General features: G+C 38.8%; 1 protein-coding gene across 6 annotated transcripts in view; it reads right to left on the minus strand.

Annotated features, from left to right (window-relative positions):
- Positions 1-13433, minus strand: part of ELMO1 (engulfment and cell motility 1) — a 517404-nt gene that overhangs the window by 17553 nt on the left and 486418 nt on the right. For all 6 annotated transcript variants that reach the window (XM_004676859.2, XM_012720936.1, XM_012720934.1 and 3 more), the window contains one exon: positions 5915-6022. In XM_004676859.2, the coding sequence (XP_004676916.1) occupies positions 5915-6022 (108 nt within the window). The remainder of the gene's footprint in view (positions 1-5914; positions 6023-13433) is intronic.

A 13433-nucleotide genomic window follows, 5' to 3' on the forward strand; every position in this document is an offset into this window, starting at 1 on the left:
TTTTGGATAATGAATAACAACAACCCTATCTCAAAAAACTTATCTGAATTTAAATGGTTCTGAATTTTCACTCTAAATTCTAACTGTATTATTTCTTGAATTCTTACAATGATTCTGTGAGGCAGATTTTATTACCCCTATTTTACAAATAAAACTCAATTAAATAAAGGGAACATTTCTTCCTGATAGGAAATGTTAGTTGGTATTTATCTTGAAGATCCTGAGAATAATGCAGTTAGATAAAATGATGTTATCTCATGTCTTGCTCAGAACATCAGAAAGATAGAAGGCAGGGACAAGTTTGTGCATCTAAGACTTTTGTTAAGATTATGTGAGAAAGAAGATGGTAGAATGGCTTGGAATCTTAATGTAAAAAAAAAAAGTGAAGTCATCTGTCTCTCTCCAGTCCCACAAGGTACTGTGAAGCTAGGGTCACTTGGGATCTACAGGAACATCGCAACAGGAAGAACTCTTAAAAAATGAGTATTTTCTAGGTAATTCGAGACCTTTCGCTACCCTAGAGATGAGCAAGGCAATGACAAACTCCTTCAGTACTCTCTGCAGGCTCCTCCTGGTATCTGTCTTACCACACCTCCTTCATTTTACAGTCCTAATTCTATGTCTCTTTGGTAAATAGTAGATTGCATTAATGAGTACCACTTATGTACTCATTAAATAATATATTTATTAATAACTTAATACACTCATTAATAACTGGCTTTCATTTCCTTCTGGGAGAAAGAAACCATGTTTCTCTTCAAACTTTGAGTTAGGGGTGCCTTATGATTAGTTCTGGTCAAGGAAACAAGAATGTAAGTGGCAAGTCTCTTTTCTTTGCTGAGAAAGTGTAAAAGTCATATCCCTCAGCCTCTCTTCTCCGGTTGCAGAAACAGAAGAGGTAACATATTCCACGCAGATGGCAGAGCTATGGGCTTGCAAAGCAGTCACACCTCTGTGTTTGAGTGATTGTACGGAATGATTCTTTGCAAACCAATGCAAGTTAAGTAATGTGAGTGAGAAATTTTTGTTGTTAAAGTTGGCAAGAATTTGAGCTTCTTGGTTCCTATAGCATAGTATAGCAATGCAGCTTACATGCAGCTTACATGAGTGCCATAACCCTTTACCCTGCCCCTTTGGTTTGGCATTTTCCTGTAGGAGGGTCATACAATTCTTGAACTTCCCTTTGAAAATAACCATTGACTTCAGTACTCAAATGCATTTTTATAACCAGTAGTCAGTCCTAATTACCTTCAGAGTTCAATCTGGCTGCCTAACTATACACCAGGAATGGGTGGTTTGTATACTTTAGAAAGCTGGTTTACTAGTGAAGTGATTTTTTATTATTATAAAATTAACTTGCTTTCCCAAAATTAAAAATCTTCTCAAGCTTCAGATGGAGTCTGAGTTACAAATACCTTGTAGAAAATCTCTTGTTGTATAATATATAATATGGTCAACAAACTACAGAGAGGCACCTACAATCTACGAATAGAAAGTTAGCCTTTGGCTTTGAAAACCCATCACATGGAAAAAGAGAAGAGTAACACAAAAGTCTATTGTGGGGGTGGTCTTCAGAATCTCTAATGAGAAGGCTTCAGGAGAGAGAAGGCACTTTTCTGTCGTGCTTGTGGTAGTACATATTTTATGTTTTTTATAAGTATTATCCCCTGTCAAGGACACTAGCTGCTATATTAGTCTCAGGATTGTGGCTAAATGGAAAATACAGAATTCTAAAAATACATTGTGGCTTTTAAAGGTTGTTCTTTGCATAGTTTGTCTCTAGATGCACTGGAAATTAGACATCAGAAGGGCTAAAATGCCATTCTCTCTATCCCAGGGACAGAATCAGAGGGACCAGACTATGTATCTTAATCTACACCCTAAAGAGGCAGCAAAGGGCTCCTGATGACTTTAAAGTCAGGTCAGTATTTCTATCCAGTCTCCTAGTTTGGGGGCAACATAAAGAAGAGGCGCCCAGGGTATGAGAAGTAGGAGCATCACTACTGGGATCCTACCCTTCACTCCTTGGGCCTAGTCTCTTCAATTTTTTTTTTCCTTCAATTTGAGCGGAATTGAGGCAATAGATTCCAACACTCCTATTTTACAGCTGGCAACATTGAGGTTTAAAGAGAGGGAAAATGATACAATGTCACATAGCTAGTCGGGGATGGAACTGGGACCACTGCTTTCTCTTCCACTCTGTGCTTCCTTGCTTTGTTATGATTTCTCCCTAAATGTGGAAAGGTCAGAACACCCCCAAATCATATAGAATACAGCTCCAGATGTGGTTATCACTTCAGATACATTTAGAAAATTTCTTGATTGCTAATACACACAGTCGTTATGTGAATTAAAATACAAAAATATGGAAAAAGCAAATGATAAACGTAGTTTCTGTTTCAGCTTTCATTTCCAGAAGCCATGTTCAGATAGAAATCTGGTAAGTCAGGAATGCCCTCTTTGTATATGTTTCCATAGTAAAAGTTCCTGTGGGGAGATGTAGGGTGGAGTGGCAGGCTAACTTCAGGAAAGTACAGTCAAGACTCTGGTCTCTAACCTGGCAGCACTGAAGAGGGAATGGTTGTGTCTTAGGAATCATAGAAACTGAGCTTGAATTCTAGATTCACCTATTGGCTATTCCTCTTTGAGTTTAAGTTCTAAGAGTCTGTTTCCTAGCTTTCAGTTTGGAACTACAACACCCAGGATTGCTCTGTGAATTAACTCTTAATGTTGAAAGTAAGGTCCCTGTTAATTGTTACTGCGAAGCACTGTGAGTGGGTAAAAATCTGAGCCTTGGAATTGGATGGTTGCCTGAGATCATTGTTCTAGGATTCATGAACCATGCGACTTTGAATAGTGTCTTATTTTTCTATATCACAGGTTCCTTATCTGTCAAACAAGGGCAACGATAACTCTCTCTTCAAGTTGTCAAGAGGGTAATTCATTTAAAGCTCTTTGCACAGTGCCAGGCATAGGTAAGCCCTCAATAAATGTTATTTGCAGTTATTATTAATAATCAAAGTTAATTCCCTCTGTAGATTGAGGGACCTGAATTATTCACTGTCAGTGACCCAAATCGCTGACTTGCTCTACTGTCTCAGCTGCTCTCTTCGTCTAGTGGAACAGTCTTAATCGCCTTGTGTGAGGGGGCTGTACTTCTCCTCCCTAGTCCCTTTGATGTGGGAGCACAGAGTGCTGGCCTAGATTCTTTCAAAAGGAGGCAGTATGGTCAGAAAGCAATTGATAGGTATTTAATAGGGTGATGGGAACCTGTAAATGAGGTGGGAGGGATGTGAGATGAGGGGGGATATAAGGAGATGTGGAGCCTCTAGAGCCATATATCCTGCCAAAGAATACAAGAAGCAAGATTTCCTAAAGCTTTAGAAAAAAGAAAATTAAGGAAAGGCCTCAAACTGTATTAATCAGATTCAATTAGATTCTTTGATTCATCAATATCTCCATATTCAGCACTGATTAACTTAAGGGGTGGAAGACATTTTTCCTCTTGGTTTCATGAGAGGGCAATCATATGTGGTAAGAGGAATGGCACTTAACATTAATTAAAGGAACATCTCATTTTTCTAGTGCAATGAGGATTCTGGCTTTTAAGGACTCTAAGAGAGTCCTTTTTGCTCTAGGTAGAAGGTAGAATTGGAAATAAATGTAAACCAGGTGGCAGATATAAAGTAGAAAATTATAGTTTCCACACCCAGGGCCTTCTTATTTCAGACACATAACAGCTTTATTTTCTTTCATTACATGTGTCTATACTTTCTAGGGCACATGTGGGTAACTTAATATTAAGTTCTTAGGTGTGGGTAGTTTACTGCTTGTTTTATCTTGCAACAGATAAACTGGCTATAAGTTGCTCTTTTGAACTCCAAATTACAGGCAATCCCTGCCTCAGTGATGGTTGGACTAAGGATTTTCAGTTTGTAATGTTGCAAAAGTTTTCACTGAAAATATATTTAATGAAAACTATATTTCAAATTTTGAAGTTTGATCTTTTCCTTGGCTAAGGATTTGTGGTACATAACCGTGTGATGCTGGTCAGTGACAACAAGCCATATCTCCCAGCTGACTATACAATCACAAGACTTAACACTCTATAGTGTGCAATATTGTCAGGGTTTTGAGATAATGTGGTTTGTGTTTTTTCATCCCATCATGTCTATGAAACATCCATCTGTGTCTGAGATAGTCTACATTTTTTTTTTTCCTGTAAAGTAGGCTTTGTGTTGATGATTTCACTCAACCATAGACTCATGGAAGTATTCTCAGAACATTTAACATTGGCTCAGCTATGTTTCTGTAGGTTAGGAGAATTAAATGCATTTGACTAGTAGTAATATTTACAGCCTGCCATGGTAGCTTTATCAGGAAGTTACTCTATGGTAAGTGGAGGAAGATCTGAACTGGATTTCAAAGGCTAAAGAAGACAGTTTTGGAGTCATTGTGAGAAGGGACTGCAGCAACCCTTTCTGAGGATATCACTCTGCTACAGAAATCTGTTTGGAGACTGAAGTCAGGACCTGCCCTTACCCTTGCTAATTACATTTCCTGGCATGGGCTTTCTTAGCTCTGTACCTTCACGCAGGGTTCTGGGAATGTTGGACTATTAGAGTGGGGGAGGAGCATCAGATTTTGGGTAATTCTAGGACTATTCTTAGGCAATGCTCAGATGCTGCCTGTGTCTTGATCTTTTCTAGGAAGAAAGTAACCTATTTCAAAGCAATGAGAGATGTTAGAATGGGAGTGTGGTATATAAAACCTTTGATCAAAACTTTTTTTTTTTGCAATAGGATTTATGATCCTCAACTTTAGGTGTATTTAATTTTTAATAGTCTTTTTTTTTTTTTTTTTTGCAAAGTTAGAAGTTGGCACTATCAACTCCTTTGATTTTTATCATTTGTACTTAACTGGTGAAAGCCAAATTTGGGGATCACTATGAAGAACATCAGCCTAATTCTAGTTGGGTCCTTCTCACTTTGAATAAACATCAGAATTGTCTGGAGGGTTTGTGAAGACAGAGACTGTACCCCCTTCTCCAGAGTTTCTGATTAGGGGTTCTGAGAATTTACATCTTATTGACTTCTTAGGTGATGCTGCTGCTAGTCCTGGGACCACGTTCTGAGAACTAATATTTGAGCCTGTCCATGGTGGGTTGGGAAGGCTTTCTCACACCTGAAGGGAGGGTCCTCATTATATAAGAGGCCTGTTACCCTTCTGGCAAGGGTGTGGAGACAATGCTTCAGACTCTGCAGCCTCTGGTTTCAGATTTATCTCTGCCTGTTAACAGCACTCATTATGTGGATTGGGGAGGTAGCATGCCTATGAAAAGAAATGCTACTGATTTCTGAATTAAAAAGACACTACAAAGACCAGATAGTCCCATTTTTAAGTTGGAGGGAGAGAGAATGTTCTAGGTTATTTGCTAATATGTCAGTGTGGAGTTTGAAGTGTTAGAAATTGCTCACTTGTGTTTATTTTCACCTTTGATGGCCAAGAGCTGTAAGAAGTACAGGCAATCTGACTTCCACAGGCCACACTGTGACAGAAGGGAGGTGCTAAGTCTTTTCTGGTCTTCAGAAAAGGATAATGTACAGAATCATACTTATATTGCTTTTGCTCATTCAAGTAGTCCCCGTTTTATTAAAGCGAGAGTACATGCTTTACCCCCAAGTTTATATCTTTTAAGACTGATACCTGATCTTCTTTTTAGGCCCCTCTCCCATTCAATCCCTTATTCTAGTTCATCAGACTTGTGTTTGACAAGGATGCTTAAATCAGAGCTTACAGTAAGGTGATATGTCCTGTGGTTTTATTTAGGTTGATAGTTTTTCTGCAGGATGTTTTGTTATCAGGGACAAATGAACAAACAAATCCTGGCCTTTTTCTCAGGAGAGTCACTTACGTTTATCCTGCAAAGAATCATGGGGTACTTCTCCTTGAGGAGTTTCTTCTAAGTCTCCATAATGCAGGACCTTGTGGTTTGGAGAAAGCCGACAATACCAAAATTTGTCTGAGGAAGAAAACACAAATTTACAAGGTATGTTATTCTTTTTTTCTAAAAATATTAATATACTTATTTCTAATAATCTGTCCTGGAGAAGCAAGCAATTCATTTGATTTTAATTATTCAGAAAATAATGAATTTTAGAGCCTCGGGCAGTAATCGTTTCTTAATTTTGATATGCAATTAGCACCTGTCATATTTGGTATAACGTTAGTGACCATTGGGAAAGTTATCAGATCATCAAGTACTATGGTAATAAGCATTTTTGAGGTAGTAGTTTCAGAGAATGACTTTATCAGGACCTATAACTTCTGTGGGAATTAATCCTTATCCAGATAGGCCTAACAAAAGAAAAAAGTTTTCTTAGAAATTTCTCTGAGATTGGAAGACTACTGAGATAGTTGTGGGCCATATCTTAGTTGACACCAAACCAACCTAACTACGGAGACTAAGACACCCAAACTAATCAATGAATGAACTGTTAGGATGTTAGCTATACACATGAAGAATTGAATTCATCAGGAAATAATTTAAGCGATTCAGGCATTTCCCCATGATTCTTGTTACAATCTCCTCTCCAATTCCTACATTTGAGTTCTTTAAATAGACATGACCAGGATCTTATGATCCTTTTTAATGAATAACTCTTTATTTTATGAATAACTCTTTCAACCTGACTTCCAATTCTGCTAAAGACTGTAGGTAGGTAAGCAACTTTTCTGGATGTGTTGTAAGCAATATGTGTGGAGAAAATTGCCTTCCTAACTGCACTGCCCCCAACTCCTTGAGAGTGCCTGATACATAAAAGTTTCACAGTTAGTACCAGCTAAATTGTTAAATGAAGATCCAAGGGGACTTAGTCAAATGCTTAGGACACAAAGTCTGTTACCTGTAAATCCCACACAGTTGGCAGACATAGTGGCCATGGTTACATCACTTTATGACTGTCTACAAACATGAATTGTATTGAAACAATTCTGACTAAAAGCTCTCCATAACATTTTAGGAAACACGTTTTTATGCCTAAAATTGCTTTCACTGGAAAACCATTACTTAACTATGATTCTTTTATTAGAAAAGTGAGTTTTAAAAATGGAAGTAAAAAACCACATAATAAATAAAGAGAACACCCCAATTCGATCTACAAAAGTAGAATGGCTCTGTGATGTCTAGCTCCTTATATAAATAGGATATAAAAATTCCTAAGTACTGTCAAAATATGGTAATACATATGTTTAAAAGACTCTTAACTCTGGTGTGAAAATTTGAAAAAATTAAAATTATTTGATGGCTAGAAAAACCTCTGGAATTGCTCAATTTTCAAAATCATGTCATACACACATACACACACACACACACACACACACCAACATAGTTCATCTTTCTAGAAGAGCATTGCAAAGGGACAAAACAGTCATTTAAAAAAATATGTATAATTATCAGTTTTCCAGGAGGAGGACATATTTGGGAATTAGACTTTTAATTAAATAGGAATTATGTGCTCCAGAGGAAGAGGCCATACTTTGGTTTTCAGTGATGACTGTGGGGGCCAAAAGAATATTATATCTAAATGTCCTGTAATGACCACAAATTCGGGTGGGGAAATTAATTATACAGCTTTCCTCCTCCTGCTACTTCTGAGATGACATTTTTAGCTAAATGAGCAACTGAAAGAAAATCACATGAAAGAAAACCAGGAAAGAGTCAGTGAAATTGGCCCTTGTAACAATGGTTTTACTCTGCTCTTTGTAGGAATCCCTTGCTTCTCAGGCTGGGACAATTCTAGGGGTTGGAGGTGGTAGCCTGAAGACAAAAAGTATTGAAGATAAAGCAATCAAAGATCAATTACCCTTAATATATTTGTGGAGAATTGAGAAATTTAACTGGTACAAAATTTAGTACAAACATATATTGTGGAGAAAAATGCAAACACGTTACTTATAAGACAGTTATTTGTAAGGCTTCTGAAAAGTTTTGCTACATATACTTCAGGGCACTATGTTATTTATCTGCTGAATATTTGCAGAGTGCCTACAAGGCATACAGTACCCTAGCAGAGATAGCAAAACTCATTAGGATAAAAGGCAAACTTGAGAGACAAAGCCAGGAAAGTGCTGTTTCACTTCTTGAGTGCAACTAAGAGAAGGATGGTGCAGACACTTGTTGAGTGGGTTTGGGGAACGGACAGAGACTCAGCAACCTCAGCTGTAATTTAGGGGTATACAGGAATAGGAAGTCTTTTATGCAACAGATTTTGCATTCAGAAGCTATTAGAGAAACAGTGTCTGCTAGTCAGGGACCCAGGGAGCAAGACAGCCATCTGATAGCCAAGTTGGAGTCAATGTTTATTTAAGAGAAACACAAAAGGAAACTTGGGCTCTGTCACAATAATATCTGATGACTAGTGGACAATATTTCCTCCTTCCAGAGGCTGAGACCCCCTTGCTTTCTATGATACCACCCTACTCTGGCTTTCCTTGTACCTCTAGGTATTTGTCTTAATCCATACAAGTTTCTCCGTGTCTGCTACAAAAAGCAGTGTGTGCTGCTGACATAAATGACATGTTCTACTTCTTCCTATCACATGGGAAGCCCTGAATGGATGACACAATAATGAAAGAGGTACTGAAAAGGCTCAGGAAGGTTGTGTTGATTCATTCACACTCTGCCAGTATAGTCCTCAGGATAAAGGTGGCCAGCTTTAGGAGACTCATAATTCCTTGGGCTTGTGTGTCTTGGAGGTAGAGCCGAGAAAGGTGCTAGTTCCCAGCAGCACAGCACCCTGACTTGCTGTGCGAGCCCATTTCAGTGTCAACCAGGAACAGCTTGATTTGTAGTTTCTTTTACAGTAAGAAAAATGTGTATTTTCTTTTAAAAGCCAGCATGATGCTACTAGTTCCTCAATCCCTCAGGGCAATGAATGAGTAGATTGTTTCACTAAAAGCAATTAGCAGGAAGCAGTGAGAACATTATCAATGATTGTTTGCTAGCATTTAAAGAGAAAATAGGAGTAAATATAGAAGATTCCAGTCAATTACAAATGTTAGTATGTTAATAGCCATCTCTTTATCCCTAAGCTTAAAAACTGAGACTATGGAGTCAATTTTCTCTTTCTTCTCTTGAAGAAATGAGGGAAAACTTGGTTCCAATGATCATAATCCTGGTAAGATAGTCTTTAGGATTGATTAAAATGATTATCAATATCACAGAAATCATTAAGGAGCTGATAACCACTGACAACTATAATTCTTGCAACACTAGTAGGCAGAACTTTCTGCAGGGATGGAGATATTCTGTAACTGCTTTAGCCAATAGTAAAAGGAGCACTTTTAAATGTTATTTCATTTTAATTACCCAAAATAGTACAGGTAGCTACATCAAATAGTACGGCTCATTGCCTTTGTCATCCAGGCTAGAGACAAGACTGAACTGGCAAACAGGACTTTAGGGGAGACCGGAAAACTGAGTAATAGCTACCGTAGGTGAGTGAAGTATTAGTGTGTTCAATGAGGAAGAGAGAGGAAGAACAGGGTCCTGAGTGACACTGCTAAGGAGTCATGGGGGCATCTTATTTTGGGTACAAAGCCCATTATCAGAGGGCTCAGAAAGTCCTGTGTTTGGGAGGTGGGTGTCTTTTGATGAAGTCTAGTCTTAGGATACTTCCATTAAAATTTAATTAAGCTAAAATGTACAAATTTCAGTGTTTTCAGCAGGCCCACTTCTTTCCTAAGGTCAAACATTTCTAATTCACAAAACATGTGGGAGCCCAGCAATGTTTTTAAAGGAAAATGTCATCTAGAGGATATGCAGATTTCTCTGTTGGCCCCATAAAGACTACAGAGATGATCAAAAGATAATTACAGATCCAATGAAGGTCATTCTGCTTCTCAAGTCCCCCTCATTTCCCTGGTTGTTCTTCAGGATGAAGGCCTGGTGTTTTGATTCAGAATTCTTCCTCCCTGGAGATCACATCTCCTTTCAAAGTGTATGTAGATGCCAGAGCCTTCAAGTCCTTTTAAGGATGGCTGGCCTACACAGTGCTTTGGCATTACTTAGACTCAGTTTACGCTGTGGGCTCTGAGTCAAATTATAAAAACTGTTGGGTTCCCTGTTCTTCATTTGTTAAATAATATTAAGGATTATTGGAGAAAAAGATACATAAAGTTTCCATCATGCAACTTTCACAGAGCTGGTTCTCAATAAATATTAGCATCTTCCTATTCTCTCACTCCATGGTAGTGAGAGATCATACTACTGGTCCCTTTGCCTTTGGGAACAATGAATCTTATTTTGATTGATTGGAAAGTACCTTGTTTCTGAAAATGAACTGGCTTTCTGCCTATGAAAATGTGTTTATTTAAAACTGTATTTCTATACAAATGAGTTTTGATAGTTTAATGAAATATTTAAAAAGTTCAATCAAGAGTAGAGGAACAACACCTGTTCTCTGGAAATAGTTCATAAGGTTACTGTGACTGAACATATCCCCGAGCTCTAGGCTTTCTGCTGAGCTAAAAGAGCAGGGTCAGGTACATAGCCCTTGTGGCAGCAGTACAGAAGTATGCTGATTTCTCATGGGTCTTGATACCTTTTGTCCAATATTGAGGTCAAAATTAGGTTTGTCATGTTAGCACTTACAGAAGGGATGATAAACAATGACAAAGGCAATGTATTCAACAAGAAGCAAGTTCTTCTTGAAATGATTCTCTTATGGTCCACCCTGGGTTCTTATCAAAATCATGCACTGCAAGTGATTATGAAAGGCCCTAATCTCTAAATTATTTATTTATTTATTTATTTATTTTTTAAAGATTTATTTATTTGTACATATAGAACTGGGGTACAGGCCAGAGGCTCAGGGGCGGCAAGAGGCTTCACCAGAGACAGAGTGGGGAGCAGAACAGGCAGATCGAGGAAGTACACTGCTGAGGGGAGCAGCGGGCGGGTCAGGAGAGGTCTGCCGCGCCATGTGGTCACCTCCAGGGCAGGTGGGAATCGAACTCATGAGGAAGTGGCTTTAGCTTCTCAGTGCTGTGCTTTAACCAGCTGTGCCACCAGGGAGGGCCTAAATTATTTATTTTTAAAGATTCATTTATTTATGCATACAGAACTGGGCTACAGGTCAGAGGTGCAGGGGTGGTGAGAGTATTCACCAGAGACAGCAGTGGGTGGATGAGGAGAGGTCTGCCATGCCATGTGGATCACCTCTGGGGCGGGGATCGAACTCATGCTGAAGTGGCTTTAGCTTCTCAGTGCTGTGCTTTAACCTGCTGTGCCACAACCTCTAAATTATCATTTATTTATTTATTTATTTTTAAAGATTTATTTATTTATTCATATAGAACTGGGGCCAGAGATGCGGAGGGTGAGACGATTCACCAGAAACAGAGTGGGGAGCACAACAGGCAGATCGACGAAGTACACTGCTGAGGGGAGCAGCAGGTGGGTCAGGAGAGGTCTGCCTCGCCATGTGGAGTTCCTCCAGGGAAGGCGGGAATCGAACTCATGCGGAAATGGCTTAAGCTTCTTAGTGCAGTGTTTTAACCTGCTGCACCACCAGGGAGGGCCCCCAACCTCTAAATTATAAGGGAAGTAGGGGGCAGCTCCTGAGTCTCCCAAATCTCACAAAGCCTTAACATAATTTCTGGAATTTCAGTTTACGGCTTGGGTGCAGAAGCCTAGAGAACATGACTACAAATCCCTCACTGCATGGGGTTTTGAACAGGAGTCTAAAATACCCAGTAGTGGGTAGGGCAGGTAGAACAGAGGGATGAGGTGTGTGACACACACTCCCACTGTACTGCTTGAGTTTAAAAACCCATATTATGAGGAGCTAGTAAATTAAAATTTAATATTAATAATTAACAAATATTTGTCCCTGTGCCAACCACTCTACTAAGTGCTACAGATGCCTGACTTTCTTTAACCCTTTCAATGATCTGAAGTGAAGTCATCCCAGATAATAGAGGGGAAACAGAAGCACAAATACATCAAGTAGGATGCCCAAGCAGCTCTCAAGTGGGGAAGCCTAGATGTGAATACAGCTTGATGTATCTCACATGATTCACTGTCTCTTAGTCCTAAAGTTGTCAGAAGCCCCAGGAACCCAGATATATAAATATCTACTGCATGTTATCCAAGGAGCAGAGCAGCAAATGAGGCCAGCAGAATGATAGTCAAATAGCAACTCAGGGCCTTTGAGCCCAGTGAGGCCTGTTAAAGACACACTGTTCCTCTACTTTCCAGTTCCACAGGATGGGAAACTCATTTCCCCCTATAAAGTTAATACTAAAACTCCTCTATGTCAGGTTCAGTGTTTGAAAAGTTTAAAGCAGTGTGGTGAGTTGCTCTTTGACTTATGAGGGCTTGAGGGAGGTAGATTTCAGAGGAAAGTATACCTTTCTTAAGGGGATTAAAAGATTTACATTATGTTCTCATTAATCTGTGTAAATCTAAATGGAATGTCTTGATGGGGAAACAGCAAACCAATTTCAGCACAGTGTGTTTTGAATCCCTATTTTTAAGCAAAATGGAACGAGTCACTAGATTTTTAAATCCATTTACCAAATACCAAAAAGCTTTTCTATTTGCTCTAGGAAGGATGATTTTATATTAAACTCAAATAGTTATGCTCCCTAGGAAGTTCAACTAATAAATTTATAACCTAGATGCTAGTATTTTTTTGTTGTTGTTCCTTGAGTAATTCAGTTTTGGAAAACTGGAAAAATGTACAGGTAAGGAACTGACTTCTTTTGCAAAATGAAACAAACATTGCAATTATGAAATTTAGAAACAGGATTATTCTAGTAGAATCCATTCATTTCAGTCTAAGAAGGGAAGTCTAGTGCTAAAGTAGATGGGATGGTTAAATTGTGTTCCTGGCAGTAAGTCTGAAGGATTCTAGCTGCATATCCAGGGAAGCATTTAGTGTGATGTGTTTATTCGCCACACTTTCCCCAAAGTGCTCTTTGTCCAATATTAAGTAAATAAAAACTTTATAAATCACCTTTATGATATAATACACCCTGAATACTGATTTTTCAAAAAGCAATGAAGAGATCAGAGCATAGAGTTGGCTAGCAAAGGTCATCAAGTCCTACTTTCCCAGTTGATAGGAACCTGTGACCCCCAGAGGTCATCTAAAGACACACAGGAGATTATTCACAGACTTGGGATTCCTAGAACCAAGTCTACTCATGCTCAGCTCATTACTATTTTCTTCTATAATCTTCAAGAATAATCATGGCTAGCCTCTGTTGTTGCTTCCTAAGAGCCACATTCATAGTGGTTTTATAACATCAGTAGACAGTACTGTGATCCCAATTTTAGATGGAGTAAATGTCTGGGTTATATTTTGGGGTAGAGAATGGACTGCACCCACTTTATCTGGTTCCAGGCCTTTGTCCTAGCTACTGGG

Source organism: Condylura cristata, unplaced genomic scaffold, assembly GCF_000260355.1.
Source record: "Condylura cristata isolate star-nosed mole 26May11 unplaced genomic scaffold, ConCri1.0 scaffold00005, whole genome shotgun sequence".
In the NCBI taxonomy this organism is placed as follows: domain Eukaryota; kingdom Metazoa; phylum Chordata; class Mammalia; order Eulipotyphla; family Talpidae; genus Condylura; species Condylura cristata.